General features: G+C 40.2%; 2 protein-coding genes across 3 annotated transcripts; both read left to right on the top strand.

Moving 5' to 3' along the window:
* The first annotated feature begins 1,508 nt into the window (after positions 1-1,508).
* On the top strand, positions 1,509-11,560 carry chn1 (chimerin 1). 2 transcript variants are annotated; one of them, XM_080902743.1, is made up of 8 exons: positions 1,509-1,881; positions 3,331-3,583; positions 4,821-4,905; positions 7,611-7,784; positions 8,353-8,430; positions 9,122-9,259; positions 10,209-10,314; positions 10,649-11,560. In XM_080902743.1, exons 2-8 carry the CDS (start codon positions 3,332-3,334, stop codon positions 10,818-10,820), a joined length of 1,005 nt encoding a protein of 334 aa, XP_080758869.1. In that variant the 5' UTR covers positions 1,509-1,881; position 3,331; the 3' UTR covers positions 10,821-11,560. The 2 variants fall into 2 exon arrangements, with proteins under 2 accessions (XP_080758869.1, XP_080758868.1); XM_080902742.1 differs by having other exon boundaries at positions 2,931-3,583.
* Positions 11,561-16,733: 5,173 nt separating this feature from the next.
* Positions 16,734-25,196, top strand: LOC308410062 (acetylcholine receptor subunit alpha-like; the record flags this gene model as incomplete). The annotated part of the gene is made up of 9 exons (XM_080903151.1): positions 16,734-16,776; positions 18,718-18,860; positions 18,963-19,007; positions 20,370-20,479; positions 20,902-21,097; positions 22,375-22,612; positions 24,301-24,524; positions 24,733-24,969; positions 25,068-25,196. 9 exons carry the CDS (start codon positions 16,734-16,736, stop codon positions 25,194-25,196), a joined length of 1,365 nt encoding a protein of 454 aa, XP_080759277.1.
* Positions 25,197-26,449: the final 1,253 nt, after the last annotated feature.

Below are 26,449 nucleotides of genomic sequence, written 5' to 3'. Positions count from 1 at the left end.
TTGCAAACTTCAGAATTCGTCCTGATACTTCTATCAACGCTCACATTATCAGTTAACTCTAATGACCCGATTGTGCCGGCATGCCCATACCATAACTTTGCCTCTTTGGCAGATAATGTGTTATGCTTCAAATCACAAGCTGTTTCTTTCCTTCCCCATAATTTTTCTCTTTCTATCATTCTGGTATGAAAGTTAATCTTGGTTTCATATGTCTTTTTTTTCAGGAGCATGTTGCTGTTTTATATGTTTTCTGGTAAAATCTAATCTTATTTTTATGTTCTTGAGTGTAACCAGTGGTTTTACAGCTTGTTGTAAAACCATTCATAAAGGTGTGTCTGGCTTATAGACTTTGACAGTGATATCTTTGGGCTGAAACACATCAAAATGAAAATTCAACACTTTGAATCGACTTCAGATATTATGCCTTCCTCATTTGTCATGAAATATCACAGGAACAGGCCTGACTAGGTCATGAAACAGCTTGTCAGTCAATTGTCCAATTAATTTTGAGCTTCTGAAGATGAGGCTGTATGCATGAAAATGACTGCAATTCCTAAACAGTTAATTTAAAACGTATGTAAAACCCCACTAATTAAATGTTAAAATCCACCGTGGTGTTGAACAGAGGCAAAACTACAAAAACTGTGCCTTTGTTCAACAAATTATGGATCTAACTGTATTAAAACATCCCAGCTTCTTCAACCTTCGAATTACATAACATCATCACATTTCCTTGAGATTGAGGTTTGTAGATCAGCATTAATTCAAAGCCTTTTGGTGTTATATAAGTAAATGGTTGTTCTGCTTTTTTGTGTGTTTTGACATTCGCTTTGATTTTGAATGATGGATTATTGCAGCTGTACCTTATTTATTTTAAACATATGAAAGTGTCCAAATGACTAGAAAAGAAATCATAGCCGTGAGAGTTCACATTCAGATCTTGCCATTGTCCACTTAATGGGTCGTCGTGTTTTGTTGGGTCAGCAGTGCATTAGAGGAAACTTTCCTTACGTAACGACTTTCTTACCTCACAGAAGTACTTAGCGACACCAACAGCTTAATGGATCAAATGGGAGTGGGAGGGAGTGAGTGAGGAAATTAAGTTTAAAAAAAGAATGTGAAGGCTTTGAGATTTTGCTAGTTTCTGGGGCAAATCAGAATAAAACTGTTAATCTAGAAAGATTGAGTAACACTTTAAACCTCGAATGTGGAGAAGCCTAGCACTCTGGCCTAGGCTGGCCACAGATGGACAGCACGGAGGATACTGAGTATATCCATGCATCCATTCTCAGGGGTCCCATTTCTGGGCATGTCTGGGAAACAAGCAAATCAATCAGTGTCAATTAGAGCTTTGTTCAAAGTAAACCACATCCTGGATGTCAGACGTTCATTCTGCACTCAACAGCAGGCAATGCAATTACGCTGCAAAACCTCTGAAGGGCTAAGGGTCTGAGAGGATGAAGTGGTGCATATAAAAGGCTCTTACTGTCTTTTATCTATCCTCTCTCAGGTACCCTCCTGAGCAGAGACTTTCACTGAGCATGAGAGAGGGTAGCCACACTGGAAGCCCTCTGTTTCATGTTGTGAGCCTGTCCCTGTCAGACACCACTGTTTGGGATGCCATTCTACATAAGTACGCCGATCTTCAAAGCCTCTTTCCTGCTCCCCTCTGCTGTTCATGCTCTGATTTTGATACCTCTGCAATGAGATGGGAGCAGCAAGAGCCTTTAACAGTCATTGATTCCTGAAGTCTACAGTCTGTATAGTCACTTCCTCTGCAGCTGGAAAAGGTGCGAATGTTACCCTTTAACAGCCGAGTCTGAATTAGATTCTGAGACGTGGGAGCATAATCGCACTTGACTTGCAGTGTGAGTTACCGAGGTAGGTTGCACATCCTTTCTCTCACATTGCCACCACGATGCTATATTTAATACTTCATTTCTATGCAGACAACAAGCTTACATCAGTGTATACCTCAAGGAAATGAACAGTCAGACAAAGGCAGCAAAGAAAGAAAATCCTCCCAGCTGGATCCCCCACGCCTGGCACAGACACATGTTGTTTAATTCTTTATTGTATATTTTATCATAATGTAAGGGGGTGGAATAAGCTGGTAACGGTGAATATAGATGTGTGATACAAAATATGATAGTGTTGCTACTGTTGTTACTATGCTATTTCAATTGCAGTGATATCTTCTGGGTCATGTTTGTATTGTTTTTGTTTATTTTTAGAGTATATATAGCTTAGCTAATGGTAATTCAAGGGTATTCATCTAATGTAGGAAATGCAGCATTAAAATGTACACAAAGCACATCTTCCGCTATGGTGCACACTAATGCCAGGGTTGAAATTTCAGTCCCTTTTCATTATGGTTGGTGTGTGGTATAAACAGAGTTCACTGAGGCAGAATATTTTTCAAGAAGTGCTTTATTTATACAACTTTTAAAAAAAAGTTTCGTTGAAAAGCTTTCCATCCGAAAATGAATTTGTCTAAAACTTTTGCGCATCACTTCCTGTCATAGCATGCATCGATAACAGTGATGCCCTATTTTGGTTGAACGGTTGAAGCTTTTGTGTCGTGATCGGTTTCTGTAGCAACACGATTTTGAAAATAGCTCCCCTCTCTAACGGCCCACTGCTGTCGCAAGTTCTCCAGGCTGTAGCCCACTCCTGACGCATGACTCATTCATTGCTCATTATCATCCCACTCTCATTTCGTCCTACCCAGTCTCCCCTGCTTGGATATCTGATGGTGGTGTGGGGGCGGGGTACTGGCTACTATAAAGCTGGTGCATCCGTGCTGCGATTGGCTGGTGGGATTCCTTTAATCTGCTCTGACTACTATAGGGTCCACCCCCATACTCCTCCCCCTCTCTTTGCCCTCACTGACAGCATCCATACACAACAGTGCGCTGTCTCTGTTCCAGGGAGAATATCAGCTCTGCACAGGGAGGAGAGGATTAGCCACAGCCACTCAGCTCATCTGCATACATGTTCCCAGAGAACCACATGAGCACCCAAGGCTGCACCTCTTTTGTATAAAAGCTGGCACTCCTATCACAGAGTCTCCACTTCATCTACTCTCACTGCTGTGAGGAGATTCAAAAGGGACCACAGTTGTTGTTTATTTTGGTTTTTTTTCTTTTGGACTCTTTTGAATGATCTAAAGACTTGTTTATATCATTTAAAAAGGCCATGTCTCTTTTTAATTGGCAAAATGAAAGTAGTATTATTTGACGTATATCTTGTTTGAACATCAAGGAGTTTATTCCCATTTTTTTTTCCTGGGGTTGTGGTTTTTTTTTTTTCATCCTTTTTTTGCTCCAGAATGCCATCTAGAGAGTCCTATGAGGTTTGCCAGGAAGAGAAGCCTCTGGTGCAAAAGGCCAAGCGTGAGGCCAATCAGGAGGATATTCTGGCCGCAGCCCTGGGGATGAGGATGGGGCCACAAAAACCTTCAGCCACTTTTTGGCAGCCACTTAAACTGTTCGCCTATTCGCAGCTCACCTCACTGGTTCGCAGAGCTTCACTGAAGGAGAGCGACTGGCCCTCCAGATCTGAGAAAGCCCACAACTTTAAGGTGAGCATGAGTCAACTTAAAGAACGCTTGTCAGCTGTTGCATCTCTTGGTTTAATTTCATCATGTGTGGCCACAGGGCTGCTGCTCGAGCCTCCCTTGTGGGAGATCGAAGGGGAGGGGTGTGGGTTACTGACAGGGAGACTGGGGATGAAAAACAGAGCTGTTTTGGTCTGTCCAGTGAGCCCTAATCAAAAGAAAATCTGTTGGGTGGTCTGTGAACCACTGCTGTTAGTTTGAGCACCAGATGGAGAGATTAGGCCAATAGAGAGCAGAAAAAGTGGCGGACAGTATCCCCGTTTGGCTCAGGCTCACTCTCCTAGTTTGGCTGGTTAATGGGATGGAGAACAGTGAGCGATATATTACTGTCAAGGCTTTTAAACTGCTGATGCTCACTCATCTCTCTCTGCTGCTTTGTTCTCTTGTTTTGCTGAATGTTACATTTCGACCTTTAGAGAATTTGAAGCCTCTGCAGCCATAAAGGAGAAAGCTATGCGCGCGAAATCAAAATCAAGAGAATATTTTGAAGTATAATGAGTGAAACGTGCACTTTGTGTCTTCTAATGTCAGACTTTCCAGTTTAAATTGGGCAGACATTTACATTTACTGTGTTCAATTAATTAAAAGGTCCACATTAGATTGTACTTTTGAGAGTACGATGTGGTATGGTAACATGCAATCATGGCTAAGGATGACATCACTCCAGTCGATTGATGTCAGTGTTTTGTGTTTACAGTTTCTGGATATTTTATAGCACGATTGCCTCCACACTTCTACACATCTAACAGTCTAACAATACTACACAAAAGCCTTTTTATCTAAGATTGCTAATGGCTAAATGCAAAAATGCCAGGAGAGCTGTGGTTTGCTCTTTTTCCCAGAGGCCTCCCTGATTGGCGAGGCTGTCGTTAGCTCCTGGAGCGTGGGGCTTCCTCTGCTAGACAAGAAGTTGTCTTTCCATAGACTATTTCCTGACAGCTCGCACCTTTTCTCTCGTGAGGTGTCACAACATGCTGCGCCATGATGGCAAAGCCTCTGCCACTCAGTGTCACGGCTGCACCCGCCAAAGTATTGTCATTTTGAGGGCCTGTTTAAACAACAATCCTCCTCCACTGTGTCATTTTAGGTGGCAGCACCCACTGGTCTCCTGGAGAAATCACTGCAACTACCCACTGTTTCCTTCTATCTCGTCATTGCACTTCATCGCTAATATCTGTCACTGTCCTCCTCTCTGTTGTAGGTCCATACCTTTCGGGGACCTCACTGGTGCGAGCACTGTGCCAGCTTCATGTGGGGACTGATGGCTCAGGGGGTCAAATGTACAGGTATGACTTGTTCTCAGTCGCATTACATAAACCCCTTGATTACTTTACAGCTTTCTTTCGTTGCGTTGGTGGTGGGGCGTCGCTGTAAATGGGTTACTTGGCTTTCAGTGCATCTGGAGCTGGATTATTGAGTAGTTTAAGGATTATTAATTGTGTAACAGAATGAAATGGGGTCTTTATGACTGTGATGTAACAGATATGTTACATGAAGTAAAAAGCTTCTTTTTTCTGATCTACTTCCTTATTTTTTGCTCTAAAGTCTTAAATAATATAATAACTCCACATAACTCCACAATCCTCAGTGCGTCTTCACATTCTCTCATCAGCGTGACCAAAACCAAAAGATTTTAAAGAACATTTGCAGTCTCGTAGGCCTGAAAGCGCACAGTACAGTTCTCGTTGCTTTCGTGGAAGATTTCTGTGTTTATTTTCTATGAATTATGGGCTCATTTTAAGAATATTCACCAATAGTCTACAAGCATTTTCAGTCTTTATGTGACAAATAACATTCACACATTCAGCTCTGCTACTGTGAGGGAAATAGTTGCAGTGTATTTACTTTGTTGTCTATCACATACTCAAACACGAGATTCCCATTTCATTGTAAGCATTCGTTCTCCCATCCCGAAATAGTACTATAATATGGTCTGATGCCTGTCTTTGATGTTTTATTGATGAAACAAAGTGTGTCACATAAATCTGCGAGAGCTCTGATATTAATTATTAATGCGCTGGTTTTGAACAACAATCCAAATAAAGGCACATATGTTTGGAGCCAACCTTTATCGACTTTAATACATTGCCATTCCTTCAGACTCAACCTCAGATCCCAGAATCTAGGGCAGCAAAGTCTCACACGATGCTCGAATTTGCATACCAAAAAAAAAAAAATGTTCTCCCACCCCCTTTTCTTTTTGTGAACTGCTTTTGGCCGGGTGCCAGAAAGCCAGCCTCTGCTTGTGTTTGTTGTGCCACATTTCCTCATCAGAGTACACCCCCCAGCCTCATCCCATCATGCCCGTGAAGGAAAACAAAGCTGGCATGTCTCTTTAATGAGGAGTAGAGATGGGAGTGTGGGGAAGGAGCACTGTTTCCACACACATTAATATTCAGCCGGCTTCAACCTAAGAGCTAGGTCACACAGCTCAACCCCTATTTAACTTAAATACTTGGTAGGGGGAGAAAAAACAGTCCCTTTAACAAACACTTGTAATGCTTCTTGTTTTCACTTCCAGTCAGAAAGAGACCGGTTTCGACTGGTAACTGTGCTGATTAGACATGTTGATAATGTGCTGATTAGAAATGAGCTCCCAGCCACCAATGAAACTCTTCTAAAACACTGAGCAGCAGCTTCATTACCTTAGCAACAGAGACAGAGGTGACGGTGCACCAAAGCATCATCCCCTGTTTCCCAGTGTCCCCTGGGCTCCTTGTCACCCACCCCACCTGGGACCCAGGGCTACCGTTGAGCTCGCATGGACAATAGGAACTCAGCAGCCTTGTGTCTGATGACAGGCCCCCTCTGCGATTATAGTGCCTGTCTCATGTCCTTAAGAGAATCATCTCTTAAGGTAATTACATTTCAGCATCAATGCATATAAATTCAGGCAGTGTGAATTTCTCAAGGGGCCCATATTAATCAAAATATCATCTGAGGTCTTCCAGACATGTAGCTTTCAGAAGAAGCTTTTTTTAAAATTTAAAATTAAAACATAGCAGTTCTTTTGAGAGATTCAAAAGATGTCACATTTGTGAAATAAAGAAAAAAAAACACATGGCAATTGTCAAAAAACCTTTAATAGAACTTGAAGACGGCTCTGAAGATCTAAGAGCTCGAAGAGCTGCCCCATTTTAGTCTGGGAAACTAGGTCTTCTATAGCCCGCAGCGCCTCAATTGCTGCTTCCACAGCCATTGTGTGTGAGCTTGGATTTGGAAAAGAATAGAGCACACAGCAGTGCTGACTGTCCCTCCTCCGGGCCACAGCTTTTTCAGTGTTCGTCTAATTCCCAACATGCGTCTCTGTTACAAAGCAGCGCTGCAGTGTCTGCATCTGCTCTCCACGGGCACCTCTGTTCCCTACAAGGTGAATCCTGCCCTGAAACAGCTGTGCCTCGGGTCTTGTGACTGATGGCAAAACATCGTGTTGAGTATGCTATCATCTTGACTAATGTGCTGCTGGGCTGGCTATTTAAACACCCACTGAGGGCCAGTCGATGTCTGAAGTAGGAAAAATTTGGCTAAAAAAAGATATTTCCTCAAATTGGTGTATCAATTTCTTCTAACTATTTTTAAAAGGAGTATTTTGACATGAAATTTCTGTGGATGGTCAATGTCCTGTTTGTCCTTTTTTATTGCTAATACATTTCTACTAAACAAGCTCCCCTCTAGCGGTGACTTTAGCGAAGGTGAGCCCAATGCCATGCGTAGCAGAGAAAGAGCTCTCCAAAGCTCTCCAGTGGTCCTGTGACATTTCAGGGGCAGATATTGATCAAGGGGATTAACACTGCTTTGCAAGCCAAAAAACACATGAAACCAGCGAGCCAAATCAAAATGAACTCAGGGCTGAGCGCTGTGTAAAGGCTTTGGGTATAAAAACAAACTAGAAGCAGTCATTCATTACGCTATATTGCCTTTTTCATGGTGACTTTAATGCTACAGATATGCCTGAACTTAACCATTTGTGTGCCTCTTTCTGTGTCTGTAGATTGTGGTTTGAACACCCACAAGCAGTGCTCATCTCTGGTACCAAACAACTGCAAACCCGACCTGAGACACATCCGGAAAGTTTACAGCTGTGACCTCAGCACGCTAGTTAAAGCTTGCAATACAGCCCGACCCATGGTGGTGGACATGTGCATAAGAGAGATCGAGTCCAGAGGTTAGTCTAACGTGAGCTCGTGAACTTCAGTGTGTTCTGTCTGATTCAAATATACGCAGTAGAGCTGAAAATAACAAGACAGGCACAATAAATGCTGTTTTTGTTAGTCCACAGCTGTAATCCTACACACTGATTAACTGACAGCTCTCAGGTTCAAGGATTCTGTTTCTCGCTGTAAAACAGCTTCCCTTTAAATTTACAGTAAGCGATCTGCAATATATAGTACTTAGGTTGAAGTGTTAAAAATCTGATTCAATTACTGACTGAGTTAATGGTTTTTGTTTTGTTTTTTGTCGGGGTGGATAATGGGAAGGGGCTTGAGAGGAGTGATGGGACTGCTGGTAATTGCAGATGTTTAATGAGGAATACATTACTCTGTTTCCTGCTGCCTTAGTTGATTGCATTTCAGTTAAATCATTCAACTATGTAGGAAACTCGTTGGTTCCCTCATTGTCTGCCCTCTAATATATGTCTGTAGCTAAGTTTGATTTATGTCTTTATTATTTTGCTCAGTGATGCAGAAAAGTATTTGACTGAAAGGTTGTTTATTTTCTGTTTGCTCCTCAAGGACTGAAGTCAGAAGGCCTCTACAGAATATCTGGATTCAGCGAATCAGTGGAAGAGGTCAAGTCCAGGTTTGACAAAGGTGTGTTTTACATGTTTTTGTACAACTTTCAACTCACAAATTACACTTTGTGCCTGCCTATGTTTATGAGACTCATGCACAACACTTTTTTATTATAAAATGACATATTTGTGAAAGGTTAGTGCTGCTTTGGTAGTTAAGATCCAATCCTGATATTTCACTGTGTGTGGACAGAGAAGGACAGCCTCAGGAGGCTACAGACCAGGCACTCTCCCTGCCTTAAAGACAGCCATGAAAAAAAAAAAGATCCTTGCTGTGTTGGGATTCAGTAGTGGACTTAGTAAGAATAAAAATGTCTTGGCCCGGTGCAGTGTGAATTTTAACTGCAAGAAAAACCCTGCAGCAGTGGGCTAAACTCTTAGCCAGATCCGCATGTGGGAGATCATCCATGACAGAGTGTCATTCCAGCTCACAGCACTGTGATGTTCAGTCTGCCAGCACAAGTAGGCCATGGCCTGCTCTGAAAAGCATGCGCAACCCAGAGAAAGTCAGAATAAAACAAGCCAGGCGGATGATAGCAGCTACTTTGCAAAAATACTGAGCAAGACTGCTTTTTTTTTCTTTTTCTCCATGGCTGTCTTTATTCCCGAATTTACTCTGTGATGTGAGATTGTTGATGTGAGCCATATTTAGTGAGAAAACTCTCACTTTCTTCTCCTTGTCTCCCCCTTTCCATCACTCGTCTTCACAGATGGCGAGAAGACAGACATCTCAGTGAATGCCTATGAAGACATCAATATCATCACGGGTGCATTGAAACTGTACCTCAGGGATTTGCCTGTTCCTGTCATCTCATTCGACGCTTACCCCAGGTTCATCGTGGCTGCAAGTACGTCACAACCAGACAAATTAGTCAGAAACACACCTGTTTCACTCAGTTTGATTTTTGCTGGCAAACAGTTGTCGTTAAGCTCTATGCTGTTTCCTTCATTTGATCACGAAATGAGTCACATCAGAAGACATTACCTGCATTTATTCATCTTTTACTTTGCAGAAAATGTTTTACTGGATATAATGTACCAGATGTGAGCTGAAGAGTACTGGACTCAATGTAGTGAAAAGTACAACAGGGGTGTCAAACATAAGGCTCAGGGGCCCAGAATCAACCTGCTGGAGACTCCAATTTGGGTTGGCTTTGGAAAATGCAAAGGAGTGTATAAATTTTGGACATTTTAACTGTATCTATGCAAATTTTGCAGCTTCTCCTACCAATAAAGACCTCTCCCATGGCCATGGATACTGCACCAAAGCGAATAAATTTAGTATTAGTTTAGCTTCAAAGTTCTTTTCAACTTTCCCTTACGATACTTGTCGTCTATCGGTCTCGTGCCGGTATTTAGCCTTAGATGGAGTTTACCACCCACTTTGGGCTGCATTCCCAAACAACCCGACTCCGAGAAGACCGAGTTTTATGTATGTCGCCCATAGTGTAAAATGAGCTTGACATCCCTGATCTGGAATAATTGTACAATATGAGTTCTGTAGCTGCAGCTGATGTTTTTTTCCCCCTATTTTTTAATATATATTCAAATGTAGTATGAGCTGCAATGTTATTTCATTGCAGCACAGCGATGAGCACTATGAAAATGTACAGCTGCTTTCAACAAGCATACAGTCAAGAGCACTAAGTGTTCATTTGGACACTCAGTGCCCCCCCCCCCACCAGATTTCCTAATGGAAACTAATGGGTTTTACTTTTACTTCACCGGAAGTACCTCCGGTAATTTGTGACTGCCTGCTCTAGCTACACTAATGGCGTGCTCCTTTGTCTTTTGCAGAGCTCACAGACGCAGAGAAGAAGCTGGAAGCTTTCCGCGAGGCTCTTGCTCTCCTACCACCACCACACGCTGAAACTCTAAAGTACCTCATGGCTCACTTAAAAAGGTGAGTAATCCAAGGTAATTCTGCAAGAGCCAAAGAACCGTAAAAAAATAATTAAGAGGGGTTAGTGAAGGGTGTAATGCTTCTGCTGCGGGAGGGGTAGACTAAATGTCTAAAACGTTATTGGCATTTTTCAAACATCAGCCTCTCCTTTGCCTTTATTTCTTATCAGAAAGTAGAAAAAAATTAAACATGTAAAGAGTTAAATGTGTTATGTATAAATATGATTTTATATTAGACTGTGTGTATCTTACATGTTACCTTTGCATGCGGTTGCTGAAACTGTTCCTTTGCGAGGGTGTATGTAGTATTCTTCTAACTTTGATAAATGTTGCAGGGTGACACAAAATGAGAAATTCAACTTGATGAACGCAGAAAACCTTGCCATCATTTTCGGGCCCACCCTCATGCGTGCACCCAACACGGACGCCATAACAGCGCTGAATGACATCCGCTATCAGAGACAGGTGGTGGAGGTGCTCATTAAAAAAGAGGATGTACTCTTCTAAACAAAAAGTAGGACTTTTATAGAACAGCCCTCTAATCATTTTTTGTGTAAAGACTTGAATGACTTTTTTATTACACTGATTGATGCTTTTTTTTTTAATGCCTTGTGTATGGACTAGTGCTAACCTAACATCTGTCCTCCCCTGTACTGGGTGTGGATGATGAACCTTACACTTGTACGTACCTTTTGTCTCCCCATTTTTGTCGGGGTTTTTTTGAAAAGCTGACAGACCAGCATGCATGGTGCAAGGTCTTTGTTTGCTTTGTAGTCGTAACCCAGCATGTGTTAAGATGTGTAGCGCTGTGATTTCTGCTTTTGTCTGTAACACAGTAGATTTTGTCCACATTCCCAGCTGCTTGCTGTGCAGCTATTTCTGTGAAACTTTATATAGTTGGATGTAAAAAAAAAAAAAAATAAGCTACTAATTTTACTGGGGTAATTTTTATGATGCTGTATTTTTTTATCTCCTCGAATGTTTCTACGTCACCTGCAGTTCTTTGAATAAGTCTTTCTTCTTAATGTGTACACACTGCTGGATTTTCCTGACCTTAACATTTTTGTTGTGTTAGAAGCAGCATTATTTGTGAATTTGATTCTTTTTTTTTCTTCTTTTTTTTACTGTAATGTTTTTTGTACAAAACTTGTGCATGGTCACTTTAATTTATTAAACCTTACTCTGATAAATTAAGTGCTTAATAAGTCATCTGAATTGAGATAATAAAAAATCAAAATCAATAAATATCTGGTTAAAAATGCAATTAAGTGATTTTCATTCTTTTAACTTACAAAAACTCTGTAAAAACAAGAATCTGGGCACAGTAGCGGTTTTTGATACGGGCGACACGGGCGGTTGCCCGGGGCGGCATCGTGGTGGGGGCGGCATCACGGGCATTGGCAAAAAAACCCAACAAATTACTTGTACTCATGCTGCCCCGACATCATGCCAGCACATATTGGGAATCGCATAGGCACCGATTGGCTTTCTGTCGCCCATTTGCTGGTAGTAAGGGCGCCCTCCGTTTGCGAGGTGCGCCTGCTGCTTGTGGCAGATTTTAATATTAATTAGTCATTGTCAATTGTTGATTTGTCCTCTTCTCATTGTATGATGCATTATGATGGCTGTCTGGTAGCCATTTGCATACTATGCATACTCTCTCTCTCTACATATATGTGTGTGTGTGTGTGTGTGTGTTGGGGGGGGGGGGGGGGGGGGGGGGGGAGTGTTCGCACAGGGCGCCAAACAGGCTAGGACCGCCACTGTCTGGGCAAATGTATGGGTAACATTTTACAAACCACATACATACATATCTGCTCACCTTTGCCTTTATACTGTCTTTCAGGGGAAATGTCCCAACTAGTCATTAAAGCCTCTTGGAACCCTAACTGAGCAGTTAAAAGCCTAAAAACTGAGTCAAGCCGAGCTGAGCCGAGTGGGTACTAGTGAAAAAGGGCTAGAAGTCTGAGTTCTCACCCTGCAGAACAAAGGAGATCCGCAGCAGGGGTTGGGCATTCTTTTAGCCATTTGTCACTTTTTCGCATTAGAAGTTCCTTTATTTCACTGACAATTTTAAAAAAAAGCATGAATTTACTTTCATTTTTCACCGTGACTTACACTATTGATTTCTTAAGTGATGTTGGTGTAATGCCTGTACTGCCTGTGAAATCACTTTGTTCAGCCATACTTCCTTATGACTCTCCCCATAGTCCATCGCTGAACAATTAAATTTTTGTACAGTCTCCATAGCTTACATATTTTGATCTATTTTTGTGTAGTTGTGGCACAACATCAGCAAATGAAGTGCCTTGAAGTGGCTCAGCTTTGATATGGGATACAGGAAGTGCTATGAAGACCAGATGGGGAACATATGTGACAGCACACCTGACATCTGGCTCATATAAAGTGAACTTGTTGCTCAGGTTGGGGCAGCAACATTCATCCTTAGTCAACACTGTAAGCCAAGGCTTAATATGGCCTTTAGAACAACTGCAGATGTGGGTTATATTTGGCCCGAATATCTACCTCAATCTGGGAACGTTATACTTCTATAGTTGCTGCACTGGGGCTGTGCTATAGATATGGAAAGAAAACTATTAAGTACAGACACGTTGCTGTTTTTTATTAAGAGATTTGTTGTTCATAGTAAGAAAACATACAATAGCTAGTCTTGTGCATTAAATAAAGAAGAGGAAATATATACTAGACATGGAGGGGCTGCAGTGATGACCCTGACACTCTTTCATTCTGCATATTCATGATGACGGGTTGTGCCTAAAAGCGCACATGTCACGTGTCACATGACTTTACAGAAATCCCTGTAACATCCCATCAGTCACACAGATTCACTGAGGAATTAAAACCAAACCCACATTACCTGCGGCAGCACCACTGCACTCTGGGGAGGTTGTTAATTACTGGATATATGTGCAAACAATGTCACATGAAATTTGTGGATTTTGAGTTTAATTACCCACAGGTTATGTCCTTCCATGCAATTTCCAAGAACCAGTCATGCACGTCACCAGTGGCTCATTACATGACCAGGATTTCATACTACTGAGGCCCAGAGAATAAATTTAAGTTGTTTGGATAGCGTGTTTATTCCACGTGATTTTAAATAGTGTTTTCCCTCTAGCCTTGGACACATGAACGTTCAGACTGTAGTATTGTTTTCTATGTTGTCTGCAGCTTCATTTCCAGCCTTTCCCTCCATTTAGGTCTTTGTGCCTCAAATTTCACCACTAAGCATTTGAGAAGCAATCACTGCTTGACATTTAATCACTCCGGTGTTGTGGCCACATCACATTGAGTTAATGTAAGCTAAATTCAGACTTGTCTCCGGTGATAGTGTGGCAAAATTGGATTTTCATCCAACCGTTTAGTGCCCCCCCACCATTATCAGCCATTTTAAATATATCATAGTACTGTGAATGAGGGTAAGCCGCACAAATAAAATTATCAAGCTTTCTATCACTCAGTCAGATGTGGTGATAACACCATGCTAGATCAGCGTCTGCCAAATGTATTGTGCACTGGATGTGCATTATTCACAGCATGAGAAATCTGAAAGGCTGTGATCCATGAGATAACTGACCTTTCTCTCTTAACTGCTGAATGGCAATGCTTCCTTCCCTGCTGAACGCTGACCTGAATACATTTACAAGTGCTGAAATATAAGTGCAGAATTTGAAATGGCAATGCTTATCCTTTTAATTAGAGGCTAATGCTTGACATTATAGCACTGTGACTGTTTCTGTGGTTTAATTTATACGCTTTCCAAATGCACACAAATTTTCACTCGTAAAAGCTTAAATATTAACACATAACAATAATATATGGAAACAGGAGTAGTACATATTGAATTAAAAATCATGTGTATGCAAAATATGAGTCAGTGTTTCTACATTTACGTTGCCACAATTTGTAACAAAGCACAATGTTTTCTTTGTAATTTCTAATCCTCTTAATGTTCATCAAACCATAACCATTCAATATGGTGTCCACTGTTCATCCACCACCTGCAGGTATTACATAGGTGCTTTTATTTGTATTCGCTGAATATTTAATCACTCACAGAGCAGATGTAAACACGCAACTCGCACTGTGAGGCTTCAAAGCTGGACAGTGCACCAGAAGTGTCCGACTGAGACAAGGCTGACTGAGCAGATACAATGAAGGCTTGTCCTGCATTACATGACAGACTTGGAGAAAGGCAAAGCGGTGCTAACACGGTGCAAATTCAAATGACCTGAGTGGCTAGTGGGAGAGCAAAGGGGGAGGGTTGAGAAGAATCTCTGTTAATTCAGATATTCCCAAAATGCTCATTTGTTCCTAAGTGAGATGAATGAGGCTCGTGGTTCAGTGGTTGGCTGATTGAACGGAGTAGATATGTGAGGAAATTGAGTTGCTTGACCCACCACTGGCCCGACAGGATGGGGCAGTGCACAGCAAGAAAGAAATGCGTGGGTGTAACACCTGCCCTCTAGAAAGGACACGGTGTGGATTGACAAAGCTTTAAACAAAGCAGTCTCACAACGTGATCCATTCTGAAGGTGTTTCTGGCAGGGGCAGGTCCAAAAATGCTTTTCTATAGGGGTGACAAGCTGAGATCACCACATATTTTGTGGTGGTACCGAAGGCTAATCATTTTACTCAAAGGAGTATAAAGACAATGACAATGTGTCTGCATGGCAACAACAGTAATAGAGCTCTGGCTCTGCAAAAAAGCTCTGTGGGAAAAATGCAAGTAACTGGATGTAACTTTTGTAAGTTTGATGACTTTAACGTGCTTTTTGAGACCCTCAAAGCGCTTTACAATTCCCCTCTGGCCATCACCAGTAGGTGAAGTGTCTTGCCCAAGGACACAACGACCGAGAGTGTCCGAGCCGGGGCTCGAACCGGCAACCTTCTGATTACAAGGCGAACTCCCAACTCTTGAGCCACGATCGCCCTGATGACTTTAACCCCTCCAGCAGCACTTTATTCTGAGTGGTGGCCATATTTAGTCTTTTGTGGCACTAGCCACCCCTGGCCACCACTTAGCATTGCCTCATGTGTCCTGAAACTTTTACTCATACTAAATGGTTTCTTGCAATGACCATTTTGCTCAAGTCTTCAGAAAAAAGCAACATTGAAAATGTACGCATAATAATTAGTTACCCCTAATTTCTTCATATTTTTCTATCAAAATAGAAAATATGTACAGTGGTGTTGTATGAAAAATATGCAAACATAAATGGAAACATACCATATAGCATGACCACAACATAGCCTGGACTCTCTGAGGCAAGCCATCTTGTAATTTCCTTAAGTAGCCTTCAGGAATAGTTGTAAGACATTTCTCCTTGTAAGACATTTAAAGCTCCTCTTTGGATACTGTCTGCCTTTTGTTCCATTCACTATCAACATGATCCCACACTGCTTCAATAGTGTTGACATTTGGGCTCTGGGGAGGCCAGTCTATGATGAATGGTGTTCCATTGTATCTTGATGCATGTTCAATCATCCAGGTAAGGAAATCCCAGAAAGTTGATTCTGCTCACAATAGATATGCCAAGTTGTCAGCTCTTCGGATGTTACCTTTTGGAGATTCAGTTAAAGAAATGGGAACATATTATGTGTTTTGTGACAGGCTGCTTGAAATAACGTAGCTAAAGATACTATTTAAAATGGGTTCTGTGATGAGTAGACACAAAAACATCCGTTTTGTTAGGTGCTTTTTATATGCTGGATTAATACACAGGTCAGTGTTAAATGGCTTAACAACCAAACAAAAGCATTTTTCTAAGAATGGTCACGTGCAAGGAATGGATTAAAAATGAGCGAAAAACCAAACAATGTCCAAAAGAAAAACTGGAGAACGATTGCTAAAGATCACTTAAAAAAAATTAAAAGAAACATCTTGTAATGTTGAACCAATTAAAATCATCTGTCACACTTGAATTTTTGTTTTTGTTTTTTTTTTTTGTCCTGTGGCACAAACTCATAAAGACAGATTTATCAGTGTGGAGACATCATTTTGATTTACACAGGTCTGTAGATAAGGATTTCAAAGCTTCAATAACAGATTATTAGAAAGAGAAAACGCACAGAGCAAGCATGCTCCGTGTCTTTGCACCTAGAGGTTGTGTGTGGCCAAGTTCATGATGCGATATTTCAGGGGTGGATTACTGTGGAATGTTGATCTTATATGTTGTGTCCCTCTCAAATAACAAGCGTTGGCAGGCAGTCTCTCACATCCACTGTGCCACAATAACAACCAGGCTGCCAGTGGAGAGCTTGAAGGTTGTACAGTAAGTTATTTGCCAGCGCTAAAAGAATCTTTTACGTGGTTCAATGCGTTTTAATTCTCGAGTCATCGACAGGCAGCGTGTCGAAGATGGATCTTAGTTTGGATGCCTGAGTTTACTCGCGACAATGAATGTTGTGATTTTTATTTTTCATCTAGTCACCCTAACAGGTAAGAAATTGTTCTAAACTAATGTGTGCTTGATAACTTTTGACATAGTGTACTCGCCTTTTTTACATTAATTAAATGTTTCAGACATCAGTTATAATTATACATAAATAAAAATACAAATAAATTCCTCATTAATTATATTTACAGAAACTTCTCTGAGGTCAGAGTAAACTGATCCAATTCACAGAACACAACTAATGAGCAAATTTAAGCTTTGTACAAACTGGCTCTCTTGCGAGGCCAAGTACAGTGAGGCTTTTTCTTCTGCGTTTCAACCCTTCATCTGCCTGTCACCACATGAAGTCATCTGCATAATTATAGACAGGCAATTCCTTAGTTTACTGTGTTGAATGTCCCGAGAATCATTCAAGCATTCAAACTACATGTTGCTGTAAAATGGCCTTCATTTCAAGGTCAAGGGAAACGAAAGGAGGTCCTGCTTTGGCTTGTGACAGATGCGTAATGGAAAATGGAAAAAGAATATCTCTGTTAACAACCCACACAGTGGAGCCATCACATGTTTCAATGAAGTGTTGCCAAAATTAAACTCTCTGCACATACACACTGTTTGTTGTGTTTACACTACAGGCAGTCCCTATGTCTCCAGGACACAAATATATTGACAAAAACGAAGCCAAAATGCAGAAGCAGTGCGTAAAAAAATTAAGTTATATCGAAGATTCAGTGCCCGAGTTGTCCAGAGCCTGTCCTCACCTCCTCACCACTCCACCATTGTATTTAACAGTTGGAGGATGTTTGTGCTGATATGCTGTGTTTAGTTTTCGCTCAGTGTGATGCCGTGCATTACTGCCAGACATCTCCACACTAGTCTTCTATGTTGTCCCAGAGGTCTTGTAGTTTGTTCAGATGCAACTCTGCAAACCTTGGCTCTGCTGTCATGTTCCTTTTCTTCCCTCCTGGCAAACCTTCCAAACAAGCAACTGTTAATTTGTACTGTTGTGAACTTGAAAATGAAATTGAACATGCACAGGCCAGTAGAGCTCTCTGTGCATTGCAAAGTCTAACTTTGGGATGAATTTGCTGGGACATCAACTCATGGGAAGATTGGTTTTCCACTTGCAAACAATCTTTCTCACTATTAACCCTGGAGAACCCATGGGGTCAGAGCCGACCCCATTGGTTTTCTAGGGAAACCATGGGGTCAAATTTGACCCCATGGGTTCTCCCGGGTTAAATGATGGATGATTGGCATGGGCCTTATAACCTCTCCCAGATTGATGGGCAACAACAATTCCTTCGCAATTCCTTAATCCAGTGCTGATTTTTGCTCCTTAGCATTCTATTAAAACACACTTGAATGTCCCAGAACAGCAAAATGCCCAAACTTCTGCTTTTATAAAGGTGCTCACACTTGCTGATGATTAGTTAACCAACTGCATTTTACTAGCAGCACCCGGCTGCTACCTATCCTTTTAATTCCTATGAAACCAGTCACAGTATAATTAGTTTTTTACTCACAAATTTTGCATTTTTACTCAACTTTTGTTAAATAAATAACAGAACAGTATATTTTTTCATGTCTGTAGTTCATCTGAGGTAATATTTAAATAACTTCAAGTCCTGCTAAGGAAAAAATAATAATGTCCAGATACAAAAACCCTTAAAACCCTTAGAACTAAAAGGTATACTTTCTTTTTACAGTCTGCATGTATACGTTTTATTTATATATCAAGTAAAAGTCTATTTTACATTGTAAAATTTCATGTCAGCACATTAAGAGTTATGCAGCACACATACTATAGATACTACACATTATCACGTCTGTTTTCCAGTCACATTAATTTAAGTCACCCTAAGTGTCAGGTGTTCTTAAAAACCATCTGATTTTCCAGCACTCAAGGAGAGCTACCAAGAGTGGTGTCACTGTTTAAATGACTCCAGACGTAACTCATCACAAAGCAACTATGTTGTCTGTTTCAGGCACGGCCTGGGGCTCCTTGGAAGAAACACTTCTATTTAAAACCCTTTTCACTGGTTACAATAAGGTTGTCCGTCCTGTCAGTCATTTCAAGGACAAAGTAAACGTTACTGTCGGTCTTCAGCTCATTCAGCTCATCAGTGTGGTGAGGTCTTAGTTCGCAGTATATCACCTGTCATAAGATTCACTGTTGTCACACAATGCTAATCTCTGTATGAGTAACACAACACATTTTTTGGATCCACAGGATGAGGTTAACCAGATTGTCACCAGCAATGTGCGACTGAAACAGGTTTGTTAATTTTTTGTTGTGTTGTCGTGTATGAAGGAGAAGGAAGGTATTCCTCTATAGTCACTTCTGGCATTGACAAAAAGGCCAAACTCAGTCTAATATTATCCTGCACTGACTTTGTTTTGATAAAAATTCTTCCTTTAATTCATTGGTAGGTGATTTTTGCCAAATACCCAGGATACTATTTTATATTTTATACTATTACTTCCTCTAGTATTGTTCAAAAAAGACAGATTAACCAAAAAAATCTGAATTCGAATTATTATATGCTGTCAGCTTGAAGAAACACAATGAAACACAGAGTAGCTGGTACTCCTCTACAACACTGCAAATTTTGGTATCAATCTGATTCTTTTGGAGAATTGGAATATAAATGTGCCTGTCTCTAAAACCCTTTGGATCAGTTTCTGTTGTTTAAATTATGGTACTTGTTTGGGGTAAATTATATTTTTTTGTTTCCAAAAAATAATGAATTAACCCAGGACAATGGGCTACATACTGACCATATAAGAAACAAAGTATTGATCCTGTCAGACTAGTATCGATGCAGTACCATAACCAGCATTGGTATCAATACTATGGGTATTTTGATAGACCCATCTACCTCTAGTAGCTGGACAGGGTTAGGGCAAATCCATCACTTCCTTTCAAACCAGGACCACAGCTATATTTGAGCTACCAAAGCCAATACAAGGAGGTTTTTCCCAGCTGGCTGGGATTTTTCCCTACCGACACAGGGTCGCCACAGGGACACCGATGGTCTGTAGGGCTGCTGACCACTAACCACTAACAACCAATTGGGGAATATAAATTTTCCCCTCAGGACAGGTTCCCTATAGCCTGTTCACTGACCAGTCTATAGGCCTGTGCGACTAGAGCTTTATTCACCTGTTCCTACAATGTTTGATTGTCGCACATCCGAAAAGACTGGTTAACATCATATGGTTAGTGATCACATGTCTGCAAAACCTCAAAAGTAGACAGCAATCATTCCCACGAGAACTGCCTGAGAAATGACAAATCATCATTATGTTTGGTCTATAATTAACTCACACTTTTCTAAGTAGTTTATGATAAACTATGATCCAAACACCAAAAATCACAGAACAGTAACTATTGATTCATTACTGATTACTTCAAGATAGTTTGTTGTCCTCCAAGCATTGTGCAAAATACTTTGTCCCTCATTACTTCAGGCTTGCTTCACCATCATTGTGTCCACTTTCAGCATGATGATCAGAATTTTCACTCATTAACAGCTTTTGTGATGTTTTCTGTTTTTTCCACTAAACGAACCATTTATACTGGCTGCTATTTTTGAAGTATAAACTATTGTCCTGGCTGTCCCTCTCTGTATTTCAGAAATGGAAAGATGTGAACTTGCAGTGGAACCCAGAGGATTATGGTGGCATCAAAAAGATCAGAGTACCTTCCAGGGACATTTGGCGTCCTGATCTGGTTCTTTACAACAAGTACGTATTCAAGCTATAACTGACCAATGCCAGGTATACATATATTTTTTTTTTTCCTAAAACAATTTCCTTAATAAAATTATACTTGACCTGAAAATTCTGACTGCAAGAAAACAATCAGCACACTCATTAGTGATATTTTGGATCACACATTTCTATACTTGCAGCATGTAGTGCGTGATAGCTTGGATTTCATTGTGCTAAATTTGGCCTCTGTATAGCAGATTCCCCCCCCCCCCCCCCCCCCCCCGTGCCATATGCCGCATTGACACACTGCTGTTTTTTTCCCTTGACAACCAGCTCTGCTGCCACAACAACTTGTGCCAACCGCACCCTGTCCTCAAGTGCTGATGTCCCCCAGCGTGAACATTTAACTTATTATCTCCTGTGTTGATGCCGCCTGTGCTTGTCTGTACCCGCAGTGCCGACGGTGACTTTGCCATTGTTCATGAGACCAAAGTGCTGCTGGAGTACACTGGGATGATCACATGGAACCCACCCGCCATCTTCAAAAGCTACTGTGAAATTATTGTGTTGCATTTCCCCTTCGACCTCCAGAACTGCAGCATGAAGCTGGGTACCTGGACCTACGATGGGAACTTGGTCGTCATCAATCCCGTAATACATATTACCCCATTCACAGGCTGTTTCTTAAAGTTAGTTGAGGAGATTTATGCCACTCTCAACTAGTCTGCCTCAGTCCAAAAAAAACAAAAGTGTACACAAAACCTACAAAATAATGACAAATGATAACTTCTGTTTTGCATGAATTAAAGACAAAATTATTAATTGACACAAGAACTCAAGCTGTCATTTATACATACACTAAAACGGTGTTGCAACATGTAAATAATTTCGTTTCCTTTATTTACACTGGCAAGGGATAGACAAGAAGTTCCCCTTCTAGTCTTTCTGATAAGCTTGTAGACAACTACAGTTTTAGCCAACTAAATTTGAGGAAAAGTCATGAATTGCATATAAAGGATTGACAGAGTGACTATTACATCAGCCATTAAATTATTAACTGCTGTTTTAAAGCCTCAATTTCTGACTTTAACCATGCTTTGCTTAAGAAACCAGATGTACTACTTGGACAAGAGTGTGGCGTTAATCAGCTAGCACTAGCTAACTAGCTTGGTTAGCAAAGTGCACATGATACAAATACAAGCTTAAATTAAAATGAACAAACTGAAACAATCAGTCTGTTAGTTTTTTACTTCAACAAAATACTGAACAGGCTAAGATGCAACAGACTAAGAAGGTGCTTAATCTGTATGCCCACATTATAGCCACTTGTCAATCACAGCCATGTCTTAATCTCTTCGCTATATCTAGCACCCATATTTTAAGAATTCAACTGGAAATGAATCGACATCTATATAGTAATTTTCTAGGCTTTATCAGCTTCCACTGACCACTCGAAGCAATCAGTTAAATGTACTTAATAATGCATTCATAGGGTTCTTTATTTAATACCTCCCTAAAGAACCTCTTTTCCATGGCTAATCTAGAATCTCTAATTAACCAAGCTTGTGATTGGAAATAACCCATTCAGGTACAAGAAGAGCATGCAAACTCCACAGAGAGTGCACAAGTGAGAGTCTGAACCAGGTATTTTCTTGCTGTGAGGCAGCAGGGCTAACCACATCACCACCATTGAAAAAGACTTAAACCCAGCGAGCAGGATGATAAATTAATGAGATTATTTATCAAGTCAAATGCAGGGTTATTTTCTCACAAACACTGTTACAATCTGACTTTCTTTGCAACCAGATGAAAAGAATGGAAGCAGATTTAAAGCTTACTAATTTAACTTTCTTTATAACTTTCTTTACATTTCTCTAGAAAATTTACATAATAGGAATAATTATCATCATATTCATATTTCCTGACAGGACAGTGACCGCCCAGATCTGAGCCACTTTATGGAAAGCGGAGAATGGGTGATGAAGGATTTCCGTGGCTGGAAGCACTGGGTGTACTACGCCTGCTGCCAAGACACCCCCTACCTGGACATCACCTACCATTTCCTCATGCTGCGGCTTCCTCTGTACTTCATTGTTAATGTCATCATCCCGTGCATGCTCTTTTCCTTCCTCACTGGCCTTGTCTTTTATCTTCCCACGGATTCTGGTATGTTTACACTGAAAAATGTAAACCAAACAATAAAACATCTATCATAGATCATAATATACAGAAAGTTTTAAACACATCCTCTCACTAAAAAAGATATAAACCATAATTCTTATTTGATATACTAATATACATTAATATACTTGAGGAAGTTTCTCACAATCTTGACAAATATAGTACTAGATTTATCTCGAGCTTTGCTTTTGTTGTATGCTTTTCAAATATTTTCAAAGGGAATCATTACCTGCGAGCCAATACTTCAGCCTCTTTGGAAAAATGGTATGTTGTTTCCTTTCAAGAGGCTGACAGAAAGATTTATGCCACTTTCATGTCTGGAAGGAACAGCCAGATAGCTAGCTTAGAAGTCTACAAGCTAAGCTATGTATAACATGTCCAAAGGTAACAAACTCCATCTACTAGTACTTGTAAAACCTCAGTAACCTTAAAACCTTAAAATTGCATAGACAATTGCAATTTTCACCTAAAAAAAAAATCTGTTTAGAAAAGGAAACATTTAAAATGTTATTTAATCACGTTTTTCAAATCTGTTTAAGCACATTTGCTTGAGCTTCAGACAAAGCCAGCTCTTTTACTGTTTCTTGTGTATGTGTACATATATGCAAATGATGTAAATTGTCAAAATTAGACCATGGCCACTATTTGGCTTTCCTATTATGATATCAACTGAAACCGTGTTGGAAAAATCCTTAAATGCTGCCTGTCAGTCCAAAGTGTCTCTACACTGGCTTTTTCAGGAACTGCACAGCTTATGTGCACATCTGGCCATGTTCCCAGTGTGTCGGTCTGCTTCATTACCCAGAGTCCCTCTGTGCTGTCATGTCTGAAAGCAGGCCTTTGCTTTAATGTATAATACATCACTTGATCCCTGTTTCTGATATGGCTGCTGACAGGAGGAGGAGATGCTAGTGCCAAAAAAGATGCCCTCCCTGGGATAAATGCTCTTACTGAGCAACAACAAAAACAAACCCAAAAAAAAAAAGAACATGTCTCACATTTTACTCATGTGAAATGGTGTCAAAATCTCTTTATACTCCTGGCTTTATGAAAGAGGAAAAAAGTAGCCTATCACTGTTTGGATTTGATTTGCTTATTTGGGTGAACGATGCAAATGTGCTGCTGTATAAATTCAAATTAAAGTTAGTTGATGGAATTCAGGAAACAGCCCTCCCTGGTGGCAGTTTAATAAGATTGCATGTTCATGCAGTTTAATCTGCACGACATTTGCACCTATACCTTCATGTTTTTCAGGTCAAGTTATGGTCTAAACATGTTATCAGCCCTTCAGTGTATCGGGGATTAGTTATGGCATAAACATGGTGTCCTACATTTACCATCGTAGTTCCTAAGAATGTAATTACGTTATTTTCTTTCTTTTTTCTTTTTATTTGAATTATGTTTAGACTACTGAAGAGGTCAAGAATAGTAAACAAGAGAAAAAAAAGATCAGATGAACATCTACGTATCATGTTCTGATCAAAACTGCATACTGCGAAATGGAATTTGAACTGAAATAATTTAATAGCCAATTTTATGTTCTTTGGTTAGTAAGTCCCTATTGTCACATGACCAGAAATATTTACACAGCTGACTGTGTTTGAATTTCTATACCTCATGCGGATTTTTACACAAACTAAGAAAGAGTGAATGGTTACAATGGTGTCTTCCAGGTGAGAAGATGACCCTCAGCATCTCTGTCCTGTTGTCTCTGACTGTGTTCCTGCTGGTCATTGTGGAGCTGATCCCGTCTACCTCTAGCGCTGTACCACTCATTGGGAAGTACATGCTCTTCACCATGGTGTTTGTCATTGCATCCATCATCATCACTGTCATTGTTATCAACACCCACCACCGCTCCCCAAGCACTCACACAATGCCAAACTGGGTCCGCAAGGTGAGCACAAGAAAGCAAAAGACTACATTTTGATAGTGGAGCTGAATAACTAAAGGAGTAGATTTGCTCAAGCGAGGCAAGCTTGAGTTTTTCTCCTGCATTATATTGCCATCTAGTGGTAACAGACTTAAAATGTTTTTTTTCTTCTTTATCCATCTTTTCTGGCATTGTACACTCACTGACACATTTTTCGTCTCCTTCATGATAGGTTTTTATCGAAACCATTCCCAACATCATGTTCTTCTCAACAATGAAACGCCCGGGAAAGGAAAAGCAGATAAAAACCATCTATGGTGCTGATTTTGATATCTCAGATATCTCTGGAAACCAGGCCTCTGCTGTTCCCTACTACTCACCCATCACAAAGAATCCTGATGTGCGCAGTGCCATTGATGGGGTTAAATACATCGCAGAAACCATGAAATCAGATGAGGAATCCAGCAGTGTAACCATCCTTATAATAAACTTTTTTCCTAATATGTTGCTAAAATCCAATCTAGAGTCCTGCAATTGATACATTTTCTCTAATGTTTTTTTTTTCAGGCTGCTGAAGAGTGGAAGTTTGTGGCCATGGTGTTGGATCACATTCTGCTTTGTGTCTTTATGGCTGTGTGTCTAATTGGCACATTAGCGGTGTTCGCAGGCCGCCTCATTGAGCTGAGTATGCTTTAAAGACCCATCCTTTATATTCTACCAGCTACACTTCTCAGGTGATCACATTCACCTTTGGTTTTTGAAGCTCCTGTACAGACCTGACAGCATTTACAGCTTGTTCTGCCTTTCTCTTGTTGTTTGTTTTTGGAGTGTGAACAATTGTATCCTGTAAGAACATGTAATTTGCAGTATTTTCATATTTATATTCAACATATTTTGACAGAGTTACTTTTTCCCTTGTGTGTATGGACAGGAACATGTGTGCAACTGGACATAAATCTAATGTTGTGTAATATTGTGCAGCTTTACTTGACACCTTTATACTGTACAGCTGAATAAAATTGTTTTGTCCTGTTACAAGGTGAGATATGACTGAAGGGTAGACTTTATAGCGCAATAAGCAGAAAAACAGATTAAAATTGATAGCCTCCTTCCTGCAGCTCCTTGCTTTATTCTGTTCTATTGTCCTGATACAAGAGCACTGGCACGTGCTTCATACCACTAAAAATATGAAAATTCTGACCTACACCTTCCAGGGTAAACATAGAGATTAGGAAAAAAGAATCCAGTTCTAGCTAATGTACGTAGCAGCACACGGCAGACTGACAACTTCTGGAGCATATTTGAATGTCTTTAATATCAAATGGTACATGTTAGAATCATAAAAGCTATAATCAAATTATAGCTGGTAATTGTGTTAATTGTGCCTAAGTTTAAAGCACGAGGGTCTGATTTATAATCGTGTCACTATTATAAGTCAGACTTATTTTTCTGAAGCACTTCTGCCTTTTGTTTCCCACGTCACTGTTTACACTGTACACCTTATGTCAACTCTCTATTTGAAATTCAAATATTAATGCAAATCAAAATTCAAATTCAAATTTTATTTGTCACGTACACAGTCATACACAGTACGATATGTAGTGAAATGCTTGGACAACTGCTCGTGACCTAAAGAGAACAAAAAAGGAAAAGGCTATGAATAAGATAGGAAATAAATATGAAAAATTAAAAAGGGTAAATTTAACTAGGAAGGAATAAAATATAAATTAAGGTTAAAAATGAAATAACTGTACAACACAAATTAGAATGAAGGGTAAATTTAACTGGGAAGAATAAGATAAAGATAAATATATAAATTAAAGTTGAAAATAAAATAACTGTACAACAAAATACACAATACACAATATAGAACTATATAAGAATGTATGAAGAAATCTAAATATAAATAAATATATACACAATAACAGCAGCTGTACAAGTAAAAAATG

The sequence above is a fragment of the Rhamphochromis sp. 'chilingali' genome (genome assembly GCF_963969265.1).
Source record: "Rhamphochromis sp. 'chilingali' genome assembly, chromosome: 14".
Taxonomy (NCBI): Eukaryota; Metazoa; Chordata; class Actinopteri; order Cichliformes; family Cichlidae; genus Rhamphochromis; species Rhamphochromis sp. 'chilingali'.
This window is presented reverse-complemented; position numbering and strand designations above follow the sequence as displayed.

What these genes read in the sequence shown, in the direction of transcription:
- chn1 (XM_080902743.1), top strand. Translation starts at nt 3,332, where the DNA reads ATGCCATCTAGAGAGTCCTATGAGGTTTGCCAGGAAGAGAAGCCTCTG. An exon ending in TCAGGGGGTCAAATGTACAG is followed by an intron (nt 4,906 to 7,610) that starts GTATGACTTGTT and finishes CTGTGTCTGTAG; the next exon opens with ATTGTGGTTTGAACACCCAC. An exon ending in CAGGTTCATCGTGGCTGCAA is followed by an intron (nt 9,260 to 10,208) that starts GTACGTCACAAC and finishes TGTCTTTTGCAG; the next exon opens with AGCTCACAGACGCAGAGAAG.